We start from the raw sequence: 26,111 nt of genomic DNA, 5'->3' as shown, positions 1-26,111 counted from the left end.
AGTGTGGGAAAGAGTAATGTCAGTCTTAGCAAAAATATTGTGAAAGAGTCAGAATGACACGAAATGCCAGACTGAGTAAGTAATATTCAGGAGGAGAGAAAATGGGGCTCCTCCTTCCTCCACATGGCACTTACATATTACAGCCAGGGAAATACATGGGCAAGGTTAGCTATACGCTCTACTTTCTACAAGCAGGCAATGGGGTATCCTGCTGGGCTACTGCCCAGCAGACAGCTCTTTGGAGTCTGCTGCCAATGTGTAGGACATAGTCATGTTTCATCTGTTAGCCTAAAATAAAGAAGTCCCATCTGCTACTGTCATCAATTTTTCATAGGTGCAAGGCTGTGGATAAAGAATACAAACTACAAGATATACTAAGAACTAATAATGACTTAATTCTTAAAATCCCGTAACAACTAAACCACTTCCTTCACTGTCCAAAGGAAAAACCAAGTACATAAACTATGAAATCTGCTAAGCAACTGGAATGTCACTCTCACCTTCCCCGCCTCAGTATTATTTATTATTGCAGTAGCACTGTCGTTTTCTTGTATTTATGCAGGACGTAATAGAAGTGTCTCCAACCCTGAAGACACTTACAGTGATTAAAAAAAAGGCTTATCAATATTTACACGTGCTTTCAAAAACACATTCTCATCTACACATTGTCTCTCATTAAGTTTGCAAGGTGCAACTTTTGCCCAAACAAAGACTGGGGCTTTAAGATGGCTTTTTTTTTTTTTTTTTTTTTTGTATGCCTTTTCCAACAGATGTATTACAAGCTGTAAATAACACTGTTCTATTATTACTGAATTCCATACAGAGATGCCACAAAACTGCAACAGACTGCTTGTAGCAGGATATAAGTTTTTTAAGTAGTGAATGTAGGCAAAAACTAGATTAACTACATTAATTTTCTACTCTCCAGATTTATGCACAGCCAAACAAAAAACCAGACTAATCAAAGCCAGGAAAAAAAACAACTATTTTAGATCTTTGTACATCCCTACCCCACATAATACATCAGTGAAGAGCATTGCTGAGAGTGAAAGAATAAACATGGCAGCCCTGGAAGAAAGAAATGTTTGGCAGGGTAAGGACTGGTGTGCATTGTTCCATGCTCTGACCTCCACAGTTGTTTTAATGCCTCCTGATAACACTGCTAGAGCTGTGTGCATCCTCCCTTTCTCAAAACACCTCTGCTTTCCAAGTAAATATATATAAATCCAGAAATTACATCTCTGCTTGCTCCTCCTTCCCTATCCCAGCCCCCTTAGAAGAATTCCGGCTAAAGAAAAAAGCCTGCGTACATTTCCTTTCAATGTTGCTTTAAGTAGCCAATATTTTTACATTCTGTATATTTCACCGTCTCCTGCATATCACTAGCATCACTATCATTTATGTTCTTACCATACTTGGAACTGAAGAATATTTTCATTCCTTCATCGCAAACGGAAAAGCAAGTAACTGAACGAGCTGAATCAAGCTCCTATAATTATTTTTTTTTAAATACTGCCTGCACAAACCAACTTTTGCAGTAATTGAATCTCTTATCACTGAGATTACTGCTGCATCCTTCATCAGTTAACCTTCAAAAATTACATACACTGTTCACTGCAACATTTTAAGAGGACATTGCAAAAAAATTCAAAAAACATATGCCTCATATGGGAAAAAAAAACCCTGAAATTATAATGTCAAGTAGCCTACAATGAGAGCTGTCACAACAGTGGAGCTACCAGCAATTAAGCACTTTTAAAAGCAAGATATACTGGCAATGCTCTTCCATCCCTTTTGCCCATTGTATCCTCAGAGCTAGGCAAAAAAACCTGAAAATAATCCAACACATTAGGTGACTGTGCAGTAAAGTTTTGCTTCCTAATAATAAATACCATGCCTGTGCTCAGATAAAAGAAATCCTTCCAAACTGATGTAAGCTCCTCTCATAAAGAGCTGCAACAGAATTAAAATACAGCTGCCCCGTTTTCAGTAATGACGTCCGGAGCGCCTTGCATCATGCTGACTAACATTTATCCTTTTTCTGTCTAAAGTAACTGCAATAAAGAGCCGCTAATCAGAAAACCTTCTGCACATCTGCCGCTCGGGCCAAGAGACGCTTACCTTCCGAAGACTTGAAAAGGCCTCTCTACTGCAAAAACAGTGAAGATGCTTCGCTGCTGCACTCGAGCATCCCTCGCTCGGCAGCAGTTCAGCAGGAACACAGATCCGCCACCATTTTCTCGTCACGTGGGCGCGGTGCCGCTAAACGAGGGCGATCACCTGCCCCGCACCGCCTGTCCTGCCCCGCACCGCACAGCCTGTCCTGCCCCGCACCGCCTGTCCTGCCCCGCACCGCCTGTCCTGCCCCGGACCGCCGGCCCTGCCCCGCACCGCCTGTCCGGCCCTGCCCCGCACAGCCTGTCCTGCCCCGCACCGCCTGTCCGGCCCCGCACCGCCTGTCCTGCCCCGCACCGCCTGTCCGGCCCTGCCCCGCCTGTCCGGCCCTGCCCCGCACCGCCGGCCCTGCCCCGCACCGCCGGCCCTGCCCCGCACCGCCTGTCCGGCCCTGCCCCGCCTGTCCTGTCCTGTCCTGCCCCGCACAGCCTGTCCTGCCCTGCCCCGCACCGCCTGTCCGGCCCTGCCCTGTCCCGCCTGTCCTGCCCCGCACCGCCTGTCCTGCCCCGCACCGCCTGTCCTGCCCTGTCCCGCCTGTCCTGCCCCGCACCGCCGGTCCTGCCCTGCCCCGCACCGCCTGTCCTGCCCCGCACCGCCTGTCCTGCCCTGCCCCGCACCGCCGGCCCTGCCCCGCACCGCCTGTCCTGCCCTGCCCCGCACCGCCGGCCCTGCCCCGCACCGCCGGCCCTGCCCTGCCCCGCACCGCCTGCCCTGCCCCGCACCGCCTGTCCTGCCCCGCCGGCCCTGCCCTGCCCCGCACCGCCTGTCCTGCCCTGCCCCGCACAGCCTGTCCTGCCCCGCACCGCCTGCCCTGCCCTGCCCCGCACAGCCTGCCCTGCCCCGCACCGCCTGTCCTGCCCTGCCCCGCACCGCCGGCCCTGCCCCGCACCGCCTGTCCTGCCCTGCCCCGCACCGCCGGCCCGGCGCTGGCCCGCACCGCGCTCTGCTCGCCGGCACACCTGAACTAACGCACAGCCGTGCCCCGGCCCTGCAAATTACCAGTCTTTGTCACGGTCCCTGCGGAGCTTCGTCGGGGCATCATCAAACTTTGATGCAGCGAGTCAGCCGGCGGCAGCGAAGAGGCTCCCTGCTGCTTCATTTCACTGCCTGAGGAAAGCTTATGCTGCATTGCATGACAAAAGGTCCTGTGGATTCAACTTGTCTCAGCTCTCATTTCTGGTTGCATTGATGGCTGTAGAGCACATGCACATTCAGACATGGTTTGCATAATTTTTTTCCATTTGCAATTTAGCAATGGGAATGCAGGTGCAAACTTAAATATAAAAACCAAAACACCAACAACCACCAATTCGGAAGGCACGGTAGATTCTCAACACACAAACTAGGTGCAGCGGGAAGCAATGCCCACAGCCTCTGGTCCTGGTTGTGCTTCTTAGGGAAAGAATGGGTATTTCTTCCCAGGCAATGTAGTCTCACAGTCTCCTTTTATAAAAGTCTGTTGCAAGTAGGGTCCCTAAAAAACTCATGTTCCTTTCCAAATTCAAAACACCTTCCAATCCAAATTCCTACAGCAAGGCAATAGACCCTAGGACAGCCTAAACTTCATCTGGTTTCTCTCTTCGTACTGCACAGATCCTCCTGGAAAACAGTGAGACTGGGAGAAGCCTTCACATCTGACTGCTTAGCCAGAAACAGTCAAAAACAAACAAAAGCCTAACCCTGTTTTCTCTTTTCAGTACAGCTCCATGCACAGCTACAGCACAGTGTAAATTACAATTCAGTGGCTCCCACCTTGCTCTTCATGGTGTTAGTAATCCTACAGAGAAAGTGGTCATTATCTGCAACACATATCCTGGTAAGTAAGTCCCAGATGTTATTTTAAAGGAAAACAGAAAAATATGAAGCCTTTAAAGAAATTTAAAAATCATCACCGGTATGAAAGTACACTTCCAAAGAGGTCAGTGCTGCAGACACATCATCTTTGATGTTTCTGTCACCTAGCTGTATGTAAAACTTCCAGTGATGGTGATGTTTCTAGCACTTTTTCAACTGGCCAAGATTTATTTCATTTAAAATCAAAAGTTCATAAACCCAGTAATCATGGATCCAAAAGTCTGTAATTCCTAGACTTCCTATATCCAGGAAATAAAGCTATGAAGTATTTATGTACAACAGAAGTCATTAGCAGCAAGATTACAGTGAAGCTGTGAAATTAGTAATTCCTGATGTTATTGAGGAAAATTCCCTGTCTGACCATCCACAAGCCATTCTGGCAGTCACACTCGCAGCACCTGAGCTGGGACGCCACATTCACATGGTCAGATCAGGTTTCCTTACTGGTGCAAACCCATGCTTCCCATAGCAGAGTCTCAATCCTTAAAATAGCCTAATGGTGCAACAACAAAAGAACAGCTTGACCTGGGTGCCTCTGAAAAAGGACCCCAAACACAGGAAACTCTGAGCTTTTATGCCCTCACAGTCTGTGTGTGCAAAATTCTGGTGGTCATCCAGCAGAATCATCAGATCCTGCTGTGTCTTTCACTGTCCAGTCACTTTCTGGCACAAAATTTCCCCATGCCCTTTGTTGTGCAAAGGCCAGAACCAGTTCATGGACTCCTTAACAGATACGCTGCTGGGACCACTTATCTACATGAACAGGGCTAAAGTTTCAAAGCTTGTTAACACTTTAGGCTAAAGTCTCTTGTCATTGATCACCTTGATTGGAATATATAATTAATTAGGTCAGAAAACAATGGCAGATTTCTTCATTTAACTGCTAAACCATACTAACAAAGTCCAGATCTTCTTGATTTAAGAAAGTGGCTTTATCAGGCCAATCTCACAACTTAATTAAAATTTCAGTACAATTAGTAAATAATAGTAAGTTGTGGGTTTTTCCCTTTAGAAGTTGTTTCTCAGTCAGCGAAGTGCTGTTCTTTTCTTCTTAAAAAATTTTTATAAAGGTCTTGATATTTGCCATGTAAATATTAAAGCTCTTTTTTGCAAAAATGAGATCATCAGGACCTTCCTACAAGCAACCTTCTCAGTTGTTGCTCCTTTACTTACATGTTTGGTTTTAGCCTTTAAAGCACGGTCTTTGTGCCAAATCAAATGTCATGCTTTGTGCTGACAAGTGGGAGACCTAAGTTCAATTCCCATTTCAAGTCCATAATTTTGTAATTCAGCAGGAGCTGGAAACATAACTGAAGCAGCATGCCTGGTCCCCAGAGTGCCTGGAACTGCTTTCCAGTGGATCTGGCCAATTAATAAACAGTCCTGAGACAAGTGAAAGATGGCAGCCCCACAGGTTTCCAAGAAAAAAAGGAAACAGATATCCAAAGGGAAGTAAATGTTACTTTATTTTTTCTTACAACAGGTTTCCAAGCCTTTAAGAATCCTATATATACAACCCTGCTTTGCCCATAAAAGAATAAGGCAAACCTGGGATCCCTAACTCACTGCCTTATTCTAGCTTTGGGATGACAGAAGAAACATTTTGGTAAAATATTTCCTGAAATCCTTGGTCACTGGAATCAATGCAACTTTTTTCCTGGGTCCAGTATGAGAGCATTTAATTTCAGTACTGGGCATTGATATTGACTCAAATCATTAATGGCTTTGAGATTTATTTTTATTTGATTAAGTCACAGAGACAGCACAGTCATCTCAGTATTCTTATTAATCTTGTAATAGTCACATATTTTTCTTTAATTAAATTTAATTATCTTTATTCACTGGCAAGCACTGGGGAATGTGATGAAAGCAGGCTTTTCTATTAATAAAACACTGAATTGCTTCCTCTACTGGGCAATTTTAATAGCCAGCAGTATGGCAGTGGTTGCAGAAGGATATTTCAGACAGAGGCAGTGGAAGAACTATCTTTTCCAAAACATTATTATATAATTATTCCTGTTACTTAGAGAAAATGCTATCAGAAAGATATATGGAGCTTTCTTTTGAAGTCTTATTCTAGCAGGTTAAATACATTATAGCAGTTCTTCAAAGGAAGTTGTCTTCTGCTCAGTTTTGGCACCAGTTTTCTAAGCTCTCCCCAAAACCTTCCAAATATCTCTGCTCTTATTTCTACTGTGCTTCTTCTACCTCCAATCAATACATAATTTAATAGTATTTTGTTCAGCTCTTTCTAACTCTTTCTAATAAGGAAAATAATAATACTGCCCTACCACAAAGGTAAAAGCAAGAATGGTCTGGTATACACAGCCACTAAAATACTTTGAGGAATATGCTGGGTAAAAACTAGCATAGCCATCTGCAGTGTTCTCCCTCTGCCTCCTGACCAATTCATCACCAGCAACCTTCACATAGCTCTGTACAGCAAGACACCTTTTTATCAAGAAGAAAATTACCTCCCGTCTTCATAATTTTTTCTGCTGGCATACCTCCAGTCAACAGTAGCAAAGTATATAATCCTGCCCACCTAATATGATATATAAAAAGCGGTTTTCTTTCCAGAAAGACTGACATTAGTAATGTGCTATCAAATCTTTTTGTACTTTTTTCAGGAGTCCAAAGAAGGTCTAGGGTTTGTTACTTTTGGTGTTTGTGTATTTCTGAGACAAGCTGATGTCTTTTCTCCAATGTTTTAATGCTAGTAAATATCATCATTCTTCACTCTCTGCTGAGGCTTTTCCTTGCAGAAATAAAAAAGGACAGGATGGAAGAACTTCACCCCTAGCCATAGACTTATTTAAAACACCTTTGAGAGTTATTGTGTGACACAGGGATGATGGGCACAGTGACTAGCAGACATCAAGATTTTAAGGCACTTCTTCATTCTGGTTTTTGTTAATGTTTTCTGTTTTAAAACTTTAATTCCCTCTTTGTTGGAATACCAGGTTCTTTCTCGCTCCAAGGTCAGGGTGAATAAAACTTGGGAGACGTTGTTTTTGAAGTCTCACTCTGAAGTTTATTATCCTTATCTATTACAAACTCACGAGATGTGCGCACTCACTAACAAGTCAAGAAAGTGAGCTAAAACGGTGTCTATTCAAGGCTGTTTAAGTCCCAATTACCCCATAAACAGTAGACATCTATATTATTTATGTTTCTAACCCAATTATGATCGCCCAAAACCCAAAAGGTGGACATCTTTCACACAACTAGAGAAAACCACCCAGATTCATGAAGAAGTAGGTGCAATAAAGACAACTAAATCACACCCAAAATTCTCCATCTTGGCTCCCGTATGTCACCATATACTAAGATCCTAAAACGAAGAATTTTCACTGTATGGGGTCACACAATACTATCCGAACTACACACAGAGTGTTACTGTGCTATAATTTAATTTTTGAAGCCTTTTCCAAGTCTCAGGTCAAACAAGGTGTTTTACTTGAGGACTGGCACCCTGAAATTAAGAAAGCTCCAAGTTTTCAGCCATCAGAGTTCGAACATCTCTTCTGTGTAACAGGCAATTTTATTAGAAGTGGCATCTGCTGGATGACAGCAGAAAACAATGCAAACTGCATCCTTCACGGACCTTTACGCCACTACAAAAGGAACCTACTTCAACATAGTACAAATAGGAACTTTTTCTTTTTTTTCCTAAACAGGGGCATATGGATATAAAAGGGATTACAAGACAGTTACTAAGTAAGTGCCTTCATAAACTTTGGACTACTAAATCAGCTGTTCATTGGCTGGGTTTGAGTTTGAATACAAATTCAACTTTTCAGAAGTTTTTTTGTTTTTCTACAATGATAGAACCACAGAATGATTTAGGTAGGGAAGGGACCTCAAAGATCACCTGGTTCCAACCCGCTTGACTGGGAAAGGGAGACTTACAACTACATCAGGTTGCTCAGTGCCCCATCCAGCCTGGCTCTGCACACTTCCAAGGATGGAGATTGCACAGCTATTCCAGGCAACCTGTTCCTCACCACCCTCACATTAAAGAGTTTCTTTACATCCTACTTTGATGTAAATCTTTGGTAGACTCAGAGCCTGATGACCATCAGGTGCCTTCCAGAAATTGTATTGCAACAATCAGGAAAGTCTTAGTTTGTTCGCGTATGTGGTGACACCAGTGTTTCTTCACTAACCTCCCATGGGCTGGCAGCTCTGCTGCATCATATTATTTTAAACTTCATTGGCCATGAAAGGAAGTTAATGTCAGTTATGTTTAAAGAAGGAACTTCTGTTTCTAAACTGTCAATTAAATACATTAAGAAAGAATTTTTAATTACACACATTTACCACGTCAGTTGCTAGTTTTTCAGCTGTTTATGTAAGAGCGCTTATTAAATGGGCATATCATCTAGGAATAATGATTCCTGTATGTGTTTCATCATAGTATTTTTTGTGTGTGTTTGCTTTGGTTTCAAAGGAATCAAGGCCTCTGTGATCTTGCCGTGGGCATGCATAGGAATGTGTATGTCTGTTCTCCTAGGAAGTCTGAAGTCTTTACCTAACTCACCAAAAATATAAGCTTAAGTTTATTGAATATCAACTACCAAGCAGAGGGGACACTGAGGGGAAAACCACATGACAAAAGCAATCTCTATTGCATGCAAAGTCCTCAGAAAAGAGAATTAATTACTTTTAATAACATTAATGCTGGAAAAAATTTCCATTAAAGTTTACAACTTACCAAGAAAGAAAACTTAAACCCAAAGCAAAGTAGATTTTATGGGTTCCATGCTTCCACAATTAATTGTTAATGTGAAAGCTGAATAAGGTGCTTACTATGCTTCTCTGGGCATCAGTATCAGTAGTGTAAAGGACAGAAATAGCCACTGCTACTGACTAAAAAGGCATTTAGTATTAAACAACTTCTAAGTAAGATAAGAAAAAAGACTAAAATAGAAGCTATAGAGAACATATATATTCTATACCAAGAATTATTTTATCTTGAAGGATGCACCATATTCCATCAAGCATTTAAATTTTCATTGAAAACACAAGAACATTAACACGGTCCAGTTTTGGATTTTAATGTAGGAATTGGTCTAAGCAAATACGCTACATTCTAAGAATAATGAATGTACTGCATGCAAAACTCCAATGTGAACTATTGTTGAGTAGCAGTGCAGGATTTGCTAAAGTTCCTAAAAACAGCAGAGCTCTTCTCCAAATGGATATAACAATTTATAACAATAAGATGTTAACCCATCCCTATAAATCCACAGCATAGAAATGTTTTCTCTATTACCAGTCTAAATTCAAGAAACAGATTTTCTTCCCGAGGTGTCTAACAAAGAGTCTTACTGCATCAAAATTATCTCAAGTCAAAAATGTGCTGGTTTACTTACAAATCATTCAAAATCAAATACCTAGAGTTCTCTTTTCTTCTCTAAAAACATCATGGGAATGTAAGTATGACAAAATCAAACCTCTAGGATGTTGCCTTCATGTAATGAATCATTAATGTGAGTTAGACTGGGTCAGCATCTGCCTGGTTTTAATTTGAAGTGCTTTATGGGAGACAGAGGAAATAACAGACAATTTCTTCATGTCAGACTTGCAAGCCTGCAACTAGCCAGCACCCCTAAACAACTACTCCTGTTTCCTGTCCCAGTCATTACTGGCTGTGAGCAGAACTGGTAGGCATTTCATTATTCTAAGATTTTTAACTAGAAATGCATGGTTTGTCAAAAAAGCATCTGTACTATTTGAAATTAATTGTTTTTAATGAACTCCCAGTGAAACCCTGCAGAGGTAACACCAGAAAATGGCTTCCAGGGCTAACAAACAAAGCACATCCAAGTCAAAGGACATCTAGCATTCCTGGATTTGCAGATCCTAAGCTACTCTTCCACACAACAATATGGATGCAAAATAGCTGCTTGGAAATATTCATTGTTTGGCTTTTCCCAGATGTCTCTTTTATAGGACATTGCAAAATTTATACTTTTCTTTCTGGAATGGAATTTAGAAGCTTAGAGGATTGGGTGCAACAGAAAGGCTGTGCCAACCCACCATACTCAATATTTGGTTTACTTTAGGCTCTACAGGTCTGATGAGTGCTCATCTTCTGCTAACACTTCTGAAGGTTTTCCTCTCCCTTGATGGCAGCCTGCTGCTTGCAAAGGAAGAGAGGTCAACAACAGAAGCACCCTCTCTCAATACACTACAGTAAATGGAGTCAGGAGGGCCACCCCTTACTCCATCTGATGACACAGCAAAGTCACTTGGCAGGAGAAATACTGCCACCACAGAGACTGCATGTCCACCCAAAGCCAGGTCCATATGTATTCACTCAGTCTGCTTCAACTGCCAGTTCAATTCCAACAGTCATCAATGCTCCTCTGATCTGACTAGAGCTTGAAAATAATCACAAAGACCACAACTTTCCTTTATGCTTTTCTTTCCTCTACAAGCAGCACATTTTTCTGACTCTGGACCTTGACTTCTTCCTTTTGTTCTTCTCAGCAGTTTTGCATTGGGCAGAGATAGTACTTCACTTAGATCCTTCCATAATTTCATCATATACAGGCAACATCATCAGTACCTGGCTTGGGCCTGTATGCCCTGGCCATATCTCTTTCAGATTTAAAGGTAGGTAATACTATCAGTGGGATTTCACGGAAGGAAGACAGATTTACTCCTGCAAGAAAGTAACCTTTAAATCAATTACAAAACAACCCTAATTTGGCTCATATCAAGCAATGAAGAACCAACAAGCTGTTTACAGAAAGGAAGTAATACATTGATAGTTAAACAGTGTAAATGCTTTGCATACTTCAGACTTGAAAGTCTTGCCATCTATTCATAATGACACACACCTCAGCAACATAAGTAACTAATCAACAGAAAACTTTGGAAAGAAAATAGTCTGAATTTTACTTACCCTGATTTTTGATTCAATTCTCTGTCACTGTTGAGAAGAACTATTTCCTCCTTCATTTCTTCTTCTGTTGCTACATTATTCCTAAGCCTCTGTTGAGAATTTGCTTCCCATGTACTATCACCACCAACTACCTGCAACTCTGATGTTCCTGCAATGCCCAAACTCACATTCTCCGCAGCCAGACCATCTGAAGGAGAACAGCTTTCGTGTTCAAAAGATTTCTGAAGGGGAGTTTCTACCTGAAATTCTGTCCAAGTGTCAGGAATCAATTCCTGCGCTACAACAGATGCCAGTTCTTCACCAGGATGTCCAGACCCTGGTTTTAGCATCTCTGTCTTGGCAGAAATTTCTTCAGGTGATATGTCACTTACTTCATTTTGTCCCAATATAATCCAACCTTCATCTTGTCCACAGCTTTCTTGTGATTTCCTTTCACCATCCAACTCTTGAGGCACAGCAGAAGAATTTTTCTCCTCTACATCCCATCCAGTCCCACAAACAAGATGATCTTTGCTTTCATTTGAAATGGATATTGCCTGAAAGGCATCCAAGGAGCCTGGTGAAAGGCCTTCATGGGATTCTTGAAATGAAGAATTAATTTTTCTTCTTTCAAAGGTATCATTTGTTGCAGGTGTATTTTCTTCCTCAGTAACAAGGATGTAATCCATCTCCAGTGAAGCTGGGAGCACCTGCATCCTCACATCTTCTTTACTGTCTGTACTTTCCAGTTCAGGGCTCTTATGGGAATTTCTCAGCTTTTCCCTCCTACAAAGTTGGGAGTCAGTGCCAGCTTCTAAAAGAACAGACAAATAGAAACTATTTTTAATTTCTGAACTACTGATTTAGTCACCATAGTATAGTTTAATCAGTACTGTGAGATAAAGCTCTTTTCAGTTTTGTTTTGCTCTGTTAATGTGTACTTGAATTTTATAATATCATCACCATCATCATTATTGTTAAAGGTTATACATTAACACAGCAATCATCCCCAAGGCACACACAATTCAGTGTCCCATAGGCTAGGCCCTGTACAAACAACAGAAATTATATTACTACTTCACTGTTTAAAAGCTTTAGATCTATCTGTGATGCTTAAGTTTCAGCTTTCATATATTCCAGATTCTGTACTGCATTAGTATATAACTCTGAACCTCATATAAGGTGTTAGCAAGCTCTCCTCACAGTTTAGGTAGACAAAACAATCTCTTTCCAGCCTGAGACCAAGGACACAGTTACAGCCTCAGGACAAAAATGTATAAACAACAGCGAACTGAGGAGAGCAGTCTGGAGGATGGGACTTCATAATCTAAAGCTGTAATTGGACAATTAACCCCAATATGTAAATGGACCAAAACTTATAAAAGCGTGAAAACTCATGACCATCTTGGGTCCATCTTGGGTGTAATCATGGCTGGGTTTTGTACTGCTGAAGATGTATCCTTTGAAGGCCTTTAGTAATAAACACCTAGTTTATTCCTTTAACTCTGTCTAACTCTGTTCCAGGTAGCCTCTTCATGGCATCATCTGAGAGAATGACACTAGAGCTCTTTCCACAATAAATGTTATGTACATTAGGGAGACACATAAACTCCACACTTCACTCAAAGCCTCCTCCTCATAGGTTTCACAGAAATACTTCCTCCTTTATCCTATGTATTTGCCCTGGAAAGCAGATTTTCTTACCATCACATGATCTTCTATCTCCACCTGGTGGTGAGTCAGGATCAGTTGTTTCTGCTTCAGATTTTCCTGTCAAGAAATCAGAATCTGGGAGAGTTACTTTTGACATGGAGAACGATGGTATTGAGGTGAGATTTTCCTCAAGGCACTCTCTGGGTGTCTCAGACACCTTATCTTCAGTCATCAGGATGCCCTCTGCATCTTCCAGAGGAGCTGGCAGTGGAAATCGTTTTTCCAAAGAGACACCGTCATAAAATGGCTGCTGTAACAAGAGCTCGCCGTTTGCGTACTCTCTGCTGCCAGACTGTTCAGCATCAAAAGATGCAGAAGATGGTGGAGTACACACAGCTGGTGATTGGTCATTGGGTATTTCCTTAAACACAGAAACATAATTTTCAATTACAGTTTCATTCTCTTTTGTTGTGTCATCAAACAGTTGATTATTTGAATCAGATTCATCACCTTCATTACCACCAGGTAGAAAGGATTTGGGAAACAGTGTCCGTTCATCCTTTGATTTCCCTTCTGCTGCTTCACTGCCTGGGACTGTCAGTATGTTCATTCCACCACATGTGCCTGCCAGGACATTAGTCACTGAGCTATGCCTGATACTATGTTCTATGCCTGTGTCAGATTCATCTGCACATTCTTCTGACCTATCTACCTCAACACCAATTATTGCTGTATGGTCAGTATCAGAATATTTTACAACTTCACCCAAGGCACTAATTTCTTTTAAGCTTTGTTCTTCCCCGCCTGGTTGAGTGAAATCCATGGGAAGCAAATGCATTTGAGAGGTTGCTATTTGAGCTGTACCAGCTGGTGTTCCTTGATGGCTTGCATTACTGAAACTTCCATGGAACGTGTCTTTCACATCTAAGGATGTCACTCTTATAACTTCACTGGCAATTTCAGTTGATTCAACAGAGTCAAAAAACTGCTTATTTTCTAGACTGTAGTCTTCTGGAATTGCAAGTTCAGGAGGCTCCTGATGATTAGAAGAGATAAGCTGACAGAATTCATTGGTCTTTACTGGTTCATAGTCCTGCAGGCTACCATTTTCAGAGTGCATCTCCACCTTCTGCATTACTAACTGATGCTTTGAATCAAAATCTGCCTCTTTATTCACATTTGATCTTATATGACTTGGCTGACTGTCTTCAGGCTCCACTGAAATCTGAGAAGATGGGATAGAGGCATGTTTAGCTCCATATTCCTGGCACACATCAGGACTGCTTGATGATTCTGAACCATTGTCTTGGTCACAGTGATATAAAATATCAGGATTTTCACCACTGTATTTCAAAGTGACAATCTCCTCAGCATTAGTCCACAGGTCAGGTTTCACTGAAAACTTCTGATTATTTCCTTGTGTGTTATCCTGTAAAATATCTGGTATAAGTGCCATTTGTGGAACTATTATATTCCACTCTGGATTTGACTTTTCTGCCATTTCAAAAGATAAGTCTTCTACAGCAAAAGCACCTGGCATGGAGTTGTGCACTTCTACTCTTTCACAGGTGTCCTCCTCCTGTCCTTGAGGAGTGAGACTTGCATTTCTCTCATTTTCTTTTGGTAGACCCATTTCAGGGATTGCTTCAACTGTAGTATTTGGTATAGCTTGTTTCTCATCTGAATAAGAGTTCTGTGGAGTCAGTTGATTTTCCTCATCTGTAGAAAACAACTGCTCTATCAACTCTCTTTCTTCTTTATCCAGTATGAAAGAATCAAACTGATTGAACTGTAAAGTGTCTTCATTTATCTGACCATCAGGACTGTTGATAGAATGTACTAGTCTTTCATTTTCTTCTTCATCAGAGTGCAGGGAGGCAGGTGGATTTTCATCCTTACCTGTATCTGTGAAATGTGCTTCTGTTAGTTCTTCATCTTGTGAAGGGGAGCCACAGGAGTACTCTTTATGGTTTCCTAGCTGATTTGTTACAGAATGACTTGAAACAGAATACTGATCTTCTAATTGCATTTCTTCACAAGGTTGTGAACTCCACCACTCTGAACTGTTTTCTAGAAAATCAGATATTCCTTCTGTGGATTTTGAAGTAGTTCTTGAATCAGCTTCCAGTGACATACTCCACCTATTTACAGCTTTTGAAGAGTGCTCTTCTTTATCACAAGCAGCAGAAGTTAATGCAGGCTCTTCATTCATTTGATACAAATATGAGTCTTCCCCACTATCTGTTTTTTCATTGAAAATACTCACCTGAGTTATTTCGTCAAGTGTTTCACTGTGGCCTGTAGTAGCTTGAGTAGTCTTACTATGATCAATAAAGTCAATAGTCCCACCCTCCTGCAATACCTTTTTGGCTTCAATTGTTTCAGAATTTTCATTGAAGGCGCTTACCAGGAGCTTCCTTCCCACCTTAGTTTTTGCACCTAAATTGTCTTCATTAGCTTCAGGACTTCTTGCATTGGACTGATCATAATCCTCTTTATTTTCAGCTCCTTTGTGCTGTTTATTTTCATCCATTGAATCTTCATTAATCACTTCTGGACATGCCTCTGAATTCTCTGAATCCTCATTTATGTCAGGACTTGATAACGAAGATACAGTGTCATCATCTACATGGGCATTCCAAAAATCTAAGCTTTTAGGAACTTTGTTCTCTTCGCCGCTTGTTTCTAATCCTTCTTCATATTCATTCCCAATTTCCTGCTTTTTAAAAGACTCTGCAAGATTTTTATTATTTTTCATCTCCCACACATCTCTGCTTCTCTCGTGATGACTAGCAACTGGAAGGTCTCCCCATACATTCACAGATGTATCACTTAAGTCAGGACTTGTTCCACTTGAGTGTGTGTAATAATTTATTGAATTACTCCACATATTATCTTCTTCCAAATAGCTTTTGATCTGTATATCTTTTGAAAGGCTGCTTGTGGTATTTGCTATTTCAAGGACTTCACTGGCCTCAGGACTAGTTGCAGGAGACTGAAAATCTTCATATGGATGTGAATCCAAAGTAGTTTGGGGAAAGTTGTCATTAAGCATTGCAAATGGCTCTCCACAAAAATAAGTAGCAGGTTCCACATTTTCAGAGTTTTCATTTCTCCCAGAAGCTATTTCAAGTGAAAATGAATTTTCCACCACAGACATATGTGTAATATCAGGAACATGAACAAATCCAGAAGGATTTTTCTTAAACTCATCTGTGCAAGAATTTTCATTGGTCTTCATCAGTTCTAAGCTATTATTAAAAGATACTAAATCAGAATTACAAATGTCTGGATGGTTAGGAGTCACTTCATGTAAGCATTCTTGCCCTTCTTCCAGAGGTTCCTGTGGTTTATCCAAAGGAATTGATGTGGCTTGGCCACAACCATTCTTTCCAGAGTCATTCCAGACACCTGAGCTTCCAGGTATTTTAGAAGAATTATTTTCAGGATTATCACTACCCTTATCAGAACTTTCAGAAATATTTTCCATCTTGGGACTTGTTGCATCCTCTGTCACTGTAGCCTCTTTTCCAACTCCCTCAGAAAGCAGCTGTCTCATTTCACTATAACTGTAATTTTGTGGTAAGGGGTCATAGAAAAATTCATAATCTCTGCCTCCTTCAGAAATACTTGAAGATTCTAAACTGTTCTGCAACACGTCTTTTCTCTCTTCCTGACTAACTGGATTGCTTTGATTGGAAGATGACACATTCTCTGTGATTAATACTTCCAAACTAACCCTATTTCTCAGTTTTTCTGGGGAGGTGGCAACTTCAGTTGTTGGCTCATTTTCTTCCAAATCAGTTCTACCTGAAGGTTCATTGCCTTCTTGCACTGGTTTATTGCAAATGTCATTAATCATCTGCTGTCCACTTGTCACATGTGTTCTTTCACATTCTTCTCCTTCCTTAGCAATTGCAGTGGCATTATCCCAGCCTTCCTCAGAACCCTGCACACTCTGTAAATCCCACGAGTCCACCTGGAGCACTGAATTCTGAATACCCAGCTCTTCATCAATCCTGACAGTGTTTTGTGCTGCCTTCTTACTAAATTTCTCACTTCCTAAGTCACATATTTTCAGATCCAAACCATTCGCATTTTCCGAAGTTGGCATAGAGGTGTTTGTGTCTTCTGCAGGAACACTGCTCATTGTTTCTGCCTTGTCAGCTGCTCTCTGTCTAGTATTTAATTCATTCTGTGATGGTGATAAGTCATTCATTGTTTGATTATATGGCAGTATTACTCTTCTGCTTTTAGATACAGGAAAGTTATTTTCACTGCTACATGTTTCAGTTGAAAAACATAGATCAGATGTTTGTTCTGAGTTAAGGCAAGGTTTAGCAGAGGCAGAAAGAACTGGAATTTCAGAATTTCTTTCTTGTAATTGGGTGATGTTATTGAGAGGAGCGTTCCAGATATCTGTATTTCTAATATTTGAAAAAGGCTCATTGTTAGAAGATAATGGTTCCTTACTTGATTTCTCAAGTACTTTTAACTCAGCCAAATCTGTGTTAATGAGTTTACCAGTAACTGTTTCTTCATCAAAATCCTTGTCCTCATTTTCTCTTTCATCTTCCACATATGTAGGTGATACATATGAATCAGATGTTGAATAATTGGTGTCTGGTGGAGAAACAACTAAATCTTCCGCTATATTTGACGAAATAAGATCCGAGTTCTTATATAGGAAGGTATCCTCCCACGGCACCACTACTTCTGTTACTTCTTTTCTGATGTTTTTATCATACATATTCCAAGTATCTATATTTTCAAATTGTTTTGGTCTATGTTTAGGATCGTCTAACACAGCTTTTCCCCCTGTGTTCAGCTTGGAATTATTTTGCATATTGTTGAAAACAAAAGTTGTATTGTCAGATTTTCCATGGTCTTCTATTGAATAAAACCTTCCTTTATGCCACGCTTCTGGATTTTCAATTTCATTGTCCACTGTGATTTCTGAAGAATCTGACAAACCAGTTTTTGATATGGCCCATTCCTCAGAAACATTCACTGATTTTAACTCTCTTTCTAGTTTGGGCACGTTCCATACATTTTCTGAGGATTTACCAGCATTTCCTTCATCAAGCTCAGTCCAGATTTTGTATGAGTCTCCAGCTTGGTGGCTACCTTCTCCTTCACCACTACACCATGCATCTGACATCACAGGTGTTGGCTGGCTGACCTTCCACAGGTCTGTAAAGCTCTCCACTTCTTGCTTTGTCTCATCTAAAGAAGCAGTTTGCAAACATGAATGTTCACTGTTTTTCTCTTGATTCTCATGGTTCCAATTATCTTCTTTAAACTGATTATCCCATAGACCTGCTTTCATATATTCCATTTGCTTTGGCTGTTTTTGGAGGAACACAGAATCTGAGGCTCTTCTATCAGTATGTTCTTGTAGCAAAGGACTTTCTTTAGAATCTTTCCATAAGACAGGACTCTGAAATACAGATTCCTGTTCACTTGAACTCCATGCATCAGCATTTCTGGAATCTAGGTCAAAGCCATCCCACCAGCTCCCATATCTAACACAAGACGGAGAGTCATTTGTGCTATCTATTTCATTAATTTTTTTAATGACATCTTGTGGGAAAATTAAAGGCTGTCCATTATCTAATGGTGAAGTATCTACAAGACTATTCATAGGAGTTGGTGGAATTCTTGAATCAGCAGATTTCAACACTTCCGGTGAAGAAGAATCACCTTCAACTAAATCAATCAAACTTGAAGTTTTCTCAAACATTTCTCCTGGATTCTCATCAAATTCAGCCAGATTGTCTTCCTCAATTTTTGTCGTAAGTAAATCAGTTGAATACTTTAATGCATCGTTTTCTAATATATTTGTCTCATCAAGTTTTTTCTTGAGAGTGAGCCGATGCCCTTCTGATGAATCACTATTGAGAAAATAGTCATCTGCTGGGGAGCAATCAACAGAATGAGAAGGTGACTCAGATGGAGCTGTAGCCATGGGTGCCAGATCAAAATTGAAAAGGTCAAAGTTATCACTATTGCTTCCTGACTGAGACTTCTGCTCTTCAGCTATTGCTCCTTCAGGAATAGGGCTGTAGGAATCAAAGCCAGGCAGAAGACTGTGATGTGAAGCAGCAGCTTCTGCAATAGGGCTATCATCACTAAGAAAAACAGAACTCTCTTTGGAAGACCGGCTGCTTCTAATTGTAGCCAAGCCACTGTCTGGACTCACAAGGTCTACATTTACATCAATGTGGGCTTGCATAGACCCATTTAGATCTTGAGGATTTTCTATAAAATTGGCAGAACTGGGCTGTGGTTCTACATCAGAACCATATAACTCCATAATACCAGAAGATCCTTGAGAAAGTGGAGCACTTCCAGCAACAGCTTCAGTAGAAGAAGTTCTACTGTTTGATACCATTTCTGGTTGCCTTCTATTTATAACTTCCTTAATTAGAAGAAAAATTTGATCACAGGTCACTGAAGAATTTTCTTGATAATAAATGAGAATTTCGTCACATTCACATTCTAGAGGATCCAGCTCTAAACAAGGATCCTGACATTCTTCTAATTCACAGCAGATCTGTTGAAAAATGGATATTTCAGAAGTCACTACAGTCATGGACATAAGGCACATACTGACTACCTTATCATATAATACAGCCATACCTATCTCTTCCTATTAACCTATTAATTGGCCATTTCACTGTAGCATCCTTATTATGATCCACAAATAGTTGATGTATTACAAAAGAGGATCAAGACAAAATATTTGTTATATGATTGGTCAGAAATTATACTATTTGACTTTTTGGTTCACTTCTTGTTAGAAAATCCAAATAAAATGTTTGGTTGTTTCCTTAAGAAATCTGAGTAAAATTTACGTAATTAATTTAGGACTGTATTTCAAGCATGGGGTAATGATATTAATAAAATAAATAAATGCATTTATATTAGCCTTGAAAATCATGGAGTCAATTAGCCAACTGTCCCTAAAATTGTAAGTTGCAAGACTGAGAAAAAAGTTCAGAAGGTTGCCAATGAGATAATCTCTCCCATCTGGGGATAAATATAGTTTACAAAAATGGAAAGCACCTAGCTCTGGACAAATGTATACAATAATAATAATTTGTTTTGATTTCAGAGCTTGAATTCTTTAGGAATAACATATACATATATGAGTTCTGGTCACTACCACTTACAAGGTGTTTGCTCATCATTCATTGCCAAACACACATTTGTATAACTCACACTACAAACCCAAGTCAAAACTGAGGAAAAAAACCCAAACCAACATTTGAATAGAATTAAAAAACCTTGCCTGTTTCAGTATTTCTCATAACCTTTTTCTGTTAGCTTGGTCTGAAGCAATAATAAATATAATAATCTTTCCTTATCTAATCATATAAATAATGCAGCCATTTCAAATAGCTACTTAGTTGCTGGTCAACTGTTGCTACCTTTTGACCTCACTTAATTAATCAACATCTTTATATAGATTACTTAAAAAAACCCTGACACTTTTTTTTCCACAAAAAACATCAGATTCTTTTTCCAAGTACTTACTTGATTGCCTAGCTCTACATTTTCTGAGTATACTGCTATTTGTTGTTTTGTTTGCTTCTCATCTGACAAGCAGTTTGCCAAAATGACAAGTACATCAAACCCATATTTATCTATGAATGCTTTCAGATCACCAATGAGACTCCTGTGTAATACGCAGTCCTGAAAAACATGAAGAAATTAAAAGAAATGTCAGCAACTTTTCTGATTCTTTGTAAAAATAGCTGTAAATGTTAAAAAGCATCAGTAGGTCTAATAATCAAGAAAGTTTCATTTCATTTGTCAAAACAACTATGTACCTAATAAAAATCAAGAACCAGTCCCATAGCACCGTAATGGAAGAACACTAGAATACTAAATGCAGGTTTTCCCTTCTTAATCTGCTGGTGAAATGTAATTCCTACTTGTTCCCACTACCTGCTTTTGCAACATTGCTTACTGTGGGAATCCAGGGCATCCCTCTGGCTGCCCTGAAAGGTCTGGGACTCTGGCAGGGGGTCAGAAACCCCCCAAGAGACACTGTCTCTGATCTCTGTCTATAGAAAAGAGTTTTCAATCTTACAGGATGAATTACAAGCTCTGAGTGTTTGATATAAGTAATAATTAGTGTGGCATGGATGCAAAAGTAGAATTTTATGATTATAGATAAGGGCTTAAAAGGGGACAAGATGGAGGAAATTGGGGTGTCTTGTCCTTTTTCTCCTTCTTCATGCCCTCCATGTTTCACTGTAGTGTTGGCATTTTTCTATTGGTTTAGTCTGGGGACACACTGTTCAACATAGGTGATAGATATTGGGACATTACTGTAAATACAGCACAGGTAGTTTCTGGTATTTAATGTTTGTAACATCCCACTGAGGGGCAGAGCCCCACATGCTGCCCTGCAGGACAGACCTGCGGCAGGGCAGCAGAACATGTTAGAGATAAGCAATAAACAACCTTGAAAATCAGCACAGACTAATTACAACTTCTTCTTTGGCAGCGGGGCTGAAAGACAGAGACTTTCTACAATCTCAGGGTCATTTAAATATCACAGATTCTGATAGCTTAGAACCACTCCAAGCTCTAGGTTAGTGTATACCCCGATAAGGAAACTGGGCAAAAGGAGTAGGAGACTTGCATGGGTGCATATGGAGCTTCCAGTAAAACTCAAACTCAAGAAAAGGAATGTATACAATGTGCAAGAAGGGACAGGCCACATGGAAGGACTCTAGGAACATGGAGTTCAGAGATACAGCAAGAAAGGCCAAGACCCACTTGCAACTGAGTCTGGCAAGGGATATCAAGAAGGGCTTCTATGATTTTATCAGCAGCAAAAGAAAGATTAGGAAAAATGCAGGGCCACTGCAGAATCAGATGGGTGTTCTGGTGATGGACAACACAGAGAAGGTAAAATTACTGAATGTCTTCTTTGCTTGTCTTTATTGTTGAGACCAGCCCTCATAACTCCCAGCAGTAAGAGAGGAAGGCTGAAGAAAGGAAGGCTTCCCCTTGGCTGTCAAGGGCTGGGTTAGAGATCAGCTAGGCAGACTTAAAACCTTAAATCCATGGGATCCACACAGAGGTGCTGAGAGAGCTGGCAGATGTTGCTAATCTGCTGCTTTCCATCATCTTTGAAAAATCATGGAGAATAGGAGAATTGCTTGATGATTCAAGGAAGGCCAGTGTCACTCCTGACTTCAAAAATGCCAAGGAGACCTGAGTAACTACCAGCCAGCCAGCCTCACCTCAGTTCCTGGAAAGGTGTTGGAACAGATCATTCTGGAGATCATCAAAAAGCATATAGAAGACAAGAAGGTCATCAGAAACACATGAATAGTCAGGATTGATTCACCAAAGGCAAATCAGATTGGATCAATCTGATAGACTTCTATGATGGCATAGCAGTATGGGTTGATGAGGAGAGAGCAGTGGATGTTGCCTACCTTAGCTTCAGCAAGGCTTTTGACACTGTCTCCCACAACATCCTTATAGATAAGCTCAGGAAATTGTGTGTTAGAGGAATGGACTTTGAGGAGGATCAGGAATTGGCTTAAGGCAGAGCTCAGAGGATCATGATCAGTGCAGCAGTGTCCAGCAGGAGGCCTGCAGTCGGTGGTATTCCCAAGGGATCAATATTAGGACCAATCTTACTGAACTTACTTGTCAGTGACCTGGAGGAAGGGATCAAATGTACACTCAGCAGGTTTGCTGGTGACACCAAACTGGGGGCAGTGGCTGATCCACCTGAAAACTCTGCTGCCGTTCAGTGGGACCTTGATCAGCTGGAGGGTTGGGCAGAGAGAAACCTGATGAGGCTCAACAAGGGCAAGTGCCAGGTCTTGCACCTGGGCAGGAACAGCCCCAAGTGCCAGCACAGGCTGGGGCTGACCTCCTGCAGAGCAGCTCTGTGGAAAAGGACCTGGGACTCCTGGTGGATCACAAGCTGTCCGTGAGCCATCAGTGCCCCCATGGCCAGGAGGGCCAATGTCATCCTGGGGTGCCCTGGGAAGAGTGTGGCCAGCAGGTCGAGGGAGGTGATCCTCCCCCTCTACTGAGCCCTGGTGAGGCCACAGCTGGAGTGCTGTGTCCAGTTCTGGGCTCCTCAGCACGAGAGAGACAAGGAGCTACTGGAGAGGGTCCAGTGGAGAGCCACGAGGATGATCAGGGGTCTGGAGCTTCTCTCTCATGAGGAGAGACTCTGGGAGCTGGGACTGTTTGGTCTGGAGAAGACTGAGAGGGGATCTCATCAATACATAGAAATATCTCAAAGGTGGGTGTCAGGAGGAAGGTGCCAATCTCTTTTCAGGCACGCCCAGAAACAAAACAAGGAGCAACGGTGGTAAACTGAAACACAGGAAGTTTCATCTCAAAAAGAGGAAGGATTTCTTTACACTGAGGGTGGCAGAGCAGTGGAACAGCTGCCTGGGGAGATTGTGGAGTCTCCCTCTCTGGAGACATTTAAAACCCTCTGCACATGTTCCTGTGTCACCTGCTCTTGGTGAACCTGCTTTGGCAAGGGGCTTGGACTGGATCATCTCCAGAGGTCCTTTCCAACCCTAACAATTCTGTAATTCTGTGATACTGGTCTATTGCTATTTCTTGAATAAATCACGGGGGTTTTGTTAGAAAAAGAAATACATAATGAAATTTGTCATATCAATATTTCATCTAAAAAAGTAAATGTTAAAATAATAAGAAGAAGTAAAAGCCACAAGCTGATTTAATTTTGCTGTCCTTTATATGTATCCATGATGATGTTACCCTATTGTAACACACCATTACCACAGATAGTTCCTACAGATCCCCTTGTTCCTGGCTCCCTGAACTGTGCAAATCTTAAAAAAAATACACACACACACACACAAGTAAGGACTGAAGCAAAGTATTTTTATACTCCTTGTATCAAAAAAGTTGCCTTCTTTTACACACACCCCCACATCAAATACAAAGGAAGTAAACTTCTACGTTTCCTACTCTCATTAATGCTTGCTCTAGTTCAGTTATGTAGAACTTGAAACATAAACCATGCATCCACCTTTCTCAACTGGGGACATAATGCACAAAGCATAAATGTATTTTTTCAGCCCTCACTTCTGATAACTACTGGTCAACAAAGATCTAGAGATTTCATATTCTCCTTTATGTTTCTGCTGTATGTCATCTTCTAGCCAAGACATCTTTTGATGCTGCCAAGCTACACTGGCCATGAATAAACAGCAGTTCATCATGAACATGGCACAATTGTATGTGGAGAGTGGCATGTTATTCCCCTGCACCCATCTCCTACCTAATAACTTACTAGTTTTGTTACAAATATATGAACACTATTTATTAATCTACTCAAATATGTCCACAAAATGCATCACCCTCCCTCTAAGTTAAGCTTAAAAAAAATCTTGTTTGTCAGATGCTTTGGAAGCAGATTCCCTTCTGTAACTAGAGATTAAGTTTCCCTTTGATGTTTGCATAGCACTTAAAAATGAGGTTTATGTGAAATTCACACAGATTAATACACAGTCAGCTGCCAGTTTATTGTATTTCACTCATCTGTGAAATCTCAATAGAGGGTTATGGTAAGGAATTATTCTGAAAAATCTTTGAATGTCTAAACCAGTAAAATATTATGAAGATACAAGTATTGGATAGATTAGAAACAGTTCCAAAATGTCCTTTAGCATGAAAAAGTCACTTCAATTATCCCATTCTTAACTGCAGCTGGAACAATTAAAATATATTCAAATTCAAAATCTGAACTATAGCACATTCAACACCATCTGAAAATTCCTGATAACTTGCCTAAACAACCCTAAAGTTTGTTCTTCTAAACTACCAGCAACAGAATTCAGATACTCCCTTAACAGGCATTCAAACATTCAAGTAAATAATGACAGTTGCAAACAAGTCTTAAAAACTACCAAAGGCCATATATTGAAAAACATGATAGATATATGGACTCTCATGAATTTGCTAACCTAAATTAACAAGCAAAATGTATTATAAATACATAGAGAAAATGAAAAAATTCTTTCAGAAATTAAAAAATGCAAGCAATTTCAACAGTTAAGCTAGTACATCCCAAATTAATTACATGCATTTAAAAAATCTGTTGATGAATTAGTATAGCAGGAGATATACTGACATAGCTAAACAATGACAAAGGTCAGTTAATTTGTCATTTTTATACACTCCTTTTCTGTTACTAACGTGTTGGCTTAAGTATTACATAATATTTACATAGTATACAGCAGATAAACAGCATATGTAAATATTATTAGTTGCTACAATGCCCTCTAAGTAACTTATAAACAAAAAAAAATGATTGTTAGCATACTTGAAATGTATGTACTTGAAATAAATATAATCTAGTAGTAAATATATTTTGCATAGTTAACAGCAGTATAACTACTGGAGTAATTTAGTGTCATAAAATGTAATAAAATGGTGCTTTTGTCTAATGCATATAAATAGTTTCTGCTGTAAGATAGCAATATGATGAACATTCTGAAATTTACAAATATTTTTTGTACCAGGTAAGTAAGAAGAATGAGAAAGTCAAAGAAATCCAAAGACTTTGAAGGATTTTTGAACATGACCTGTTAAATAATTACGGTTTTTTGTTGAGAAATACCATTTTATGTGAGTTCTACACTGCTTGGAAATTTCTTTCTCTGAAACTCTATTTTCTTGATTCTCAAGAATTTATTTTTAAGTTTAACAGATAATGTATCTATAAATATGGATGATCCTTTAAAAGAGGCAAAATATCAAAGAAATATCTGAAGAGAATCTGTAACTTCTGTGTGTCTTGCAACACTGATTCATGAAATCAACAGTCAATTACCCAAGTGATCACTGCAAGTGTACATTACACACACTTCTGACTCTTCTAAGATAACTGTGTCAATATTAACCTGACCAAATTAAGAACAAACTGTCTCTTTTGTTCTTCACACTTCTCACATGGGGAGCACAATATGGCTTTTGTCAGAGGTGCTCCATCATTTTGGCTCAAGGAAACTGTCAGTACAGTTTGGGATTCGTTATTCATGGGCAGATACCCTGATGGGTCTAATGAAGCCTTTCTGCTGACAACTCATTTGCTAAAAATACCCAACCATCACAAAATATAAATGAGGAATATCATATCCCATTACAATTTTCACAACTGATGCAATTATCACAATACAGAAGTCATACATACTGTTACTGCATTCTCGTAATATTTCATGGTCAGTACTCCTGCATTCCAGTTTATTTCTATGTGATCACTGATAAAACTTTATGACATACTTAAATTGCAATATAATAGGGTAAACACCAAAGATACAGCACACATGCAGAGCTAACAGGCTGTGTGCCATTTGTTGTAAATCCAGCTAATTACAAGAAGCCCCCTCCATTATTAAAAAAAATTAAAAAGAAAGGCAAAAGAGTGCAGAAAAATACTCAATTTTTTATATGAAGTTTTCAGGTAAAGGTCAGTAAAAATTGAAAGAACAGTATAAACAATGTTTAC

The 26,111-nt window shown here is 40.2% G+C and overlaps 1 protein-coding gene across 14 annotated transcripts in view; it reads right to left on the bottom strand.

Annotated features, from left to right (window-relative positions):
- PRUNE2 (prune homolog 2 with BCH domain) overlaps positions 1-26,111 on the bottom strand; it is a 177,860-nt gene that overhangs the window by 35,780 nt on the left and 115,969 nt on the right. For all 14 annotated transcript variants that reach the window (XR_014951409.1, XR_014951416.1, XR_014951406.1 and 11 more), the window contains 3 exons: positions 20,117-20,275; positions 12,629-19,133; positions 10,946-11,738 (listed from right to left, as the gene is read on the bottom strand). Coding sequence is in view for 4 of the 14 variants with exons in the window: in XM_085567098.1 (XP_085423224.1) it covers positions 10,946-11,738; positions 12,629-19,133; positions 20,117-20,275 (7,457 nt within the window). In the remaining 10 variants the exon portion in view is untranslated. The remainder of the gene's footprint in view (positions 1-10,945; positions 11,739-12,628; positions 19,134-20,116; positions 20,276-26,111) is intronic.

The sequence above is a fragment of the Lonchura striata genome, chromosome Z (genome assembly GCF_050655825.1).
Source record: "Lonchura striata isolate lonStrDom1 chromosome Z, ASM5065582v1, whole genome shotgun sequence".
Taxonomy (NCBI): Eukaryota; Metazoa; Chordata; class Aves; order Passeriformes; family Estrildidae; genus Lonchura; species Lonchura striata.
This window is presented reverse-complemented; position numbering and strand designations above follow the sequence as displayed.